The sequence below is a fragment of the Nematolebias whitei genome, chromosome 10 (genome assembly GCF_014905685.2).
Source record: "Nematolebias whitei isolate Nwh7 chromosome 10, NemWhi1, whole genome shotgun sequence".
Taxonomy (NCBI): domain Eukaryota; kingdom Metazoa; phylum Chordata; class Actinopteri; order Cyprinodontiformes; family Rivulidae; genus Nematolebias; species Nematolebias whitei.
The window spans coordinates 43,290,743-43,292,131 of NC_056507.1; the positions used below are offsets into that span (position 1 = coordinate 43,290,743).

Below are 1,389 nucleotides of genomic sequence, written 5' to 3' on the forward strand. Positions count from 1 at the left end.
ATATATATATATACATATATGTGTGTGTGTGTGTGTGAGACAGAGGGAGACAGACATGTGACATATCTATGGACAGAATAGAATTGAGTCCATCAGAGGGACGGTTCAGGTTAGCAGACAAAGATAGAGAGATGAGGCTGAAAATGTTTGGACATGTCCATAGGAGGGACAGTGGACATGTCCATAGGAGGGACAGTGGACATGTTGGACAGAAGATGATGAAAATGGGTCTGTGGGGGTGGATGAGGTGAAGTATGTTTTTTTGGGACAGAGGACAATGCTGGGAGATGGACACAGAAGGTCTTCTGTGGAGATGCAGTTGAGAGGACAAGAGAAATGATGGACATTCTTGGAGTGAATGTTGGACAACATTCATCCTAATTTTGAAAGTTTAGGTGACACTAATCCAGAAGGACGAGCTAATGACAAACTTCATCTGGTTTTACGTTCCGTCTCCTGCGTTCTCCTGCAGGTTCTGCTCTGCTTGCGTTCTGACCCAAAGAGACATGGTGGTGAAGAAGAAGACGTCTAAAGTCCAGGCTGTGGTTCTGGATGAAGACAAGCTGCAGCAGCTGATGGGTAAGAGAACTGAACTGTGATGCTGCATTCTCAGTTCCTCGCTCCATGTGACGTCTTGTTGTGTCCCAGCATGCCTTTCTGTAGAAGAAGGAAACGATGGAGTCATACAGCTTGCCCGGACCCTGCGGTCCTGTTTGGAGTTGACCGACTCAGTTCAGCAGATCCAGTTCTTTAAAAAGGTGCGATCAGTTTGAACAAGACGTCACGGTGGACTTTAAAGATCACCGGTCAGAGGGTGTTGTTTTTGTGTTTGTTAGGTGGCGACCCAGTTGGAGGCGTTACCTGAAGAGAAGCCCGGTTCTGTTTTAGATGCTTGTCTGAACACTCTGGTTCTGGTTTTCACCTCGCTGCAAGCCAAGAACCCCCTGCGACGAGCTGTCTCCAGGTACATTTATCTGTTTACTAGCTGTTCATCAAGAGAAGGCCCGCAGGCCTTATCAGGACACGACTCTTCTCAGTAGGGGCCGTTTACACGCCGCGCGTTTTGAGTGAAACCGCACCGTTCTCTGCGGTTCTGCTGTTCATTTACACGGCACCTGTCGCCCCCCTATTTGAATCCAGAGGTTTCTCAACCCACCTCGCAGAGTGGGGGTTTTCAGCTGACCGCCCGCTGATAAAGTAAACATCTGCTGAGATGTTAAAGCACATGAGCACTAGAGGCGTATACTTCACGCACGCCTGGACCGACGGCATATTTCTATGGTCCAAAGATGGTCTCTTTGGCGAAGGTGAAACTTTTCAGCACAAAAAAAAGAAACTGTCCAGATGACCTGACTGAAAAATGTTGGATTGTATTCCTGGATTATTGAG

The 1,389-nt window shown here is 47.7% G+C and overlaps 1 protein-coding gene across 1 annotated transcript in view; it reads left to right on the top strand.

Annotated features, from left to right (window-relative positions):
* Positions 1-1,389, top strand: part of LOC119416515 (thyroid adenoma-associated protein homolog) — a 9,304-nt gene that overhangs the window by 3,338 nt on the left and 4,577 nt on the right. Inside the window, exons 2-4 of the mRNA XM_037683747.1 lie at positions 473-579; positions 649-758; positions 837-964. Coding sequence (XP_037539675.1) covers positions 507-579; positions 649-758; positions 837-964 — 311 coding nt within the window. The 5' untranslated portion in view covers positions 473-506. The remainder of the gene's footprint in view (positions 1-472; positions 580-648; positions 759-836; positions 965-1,389) is intronic.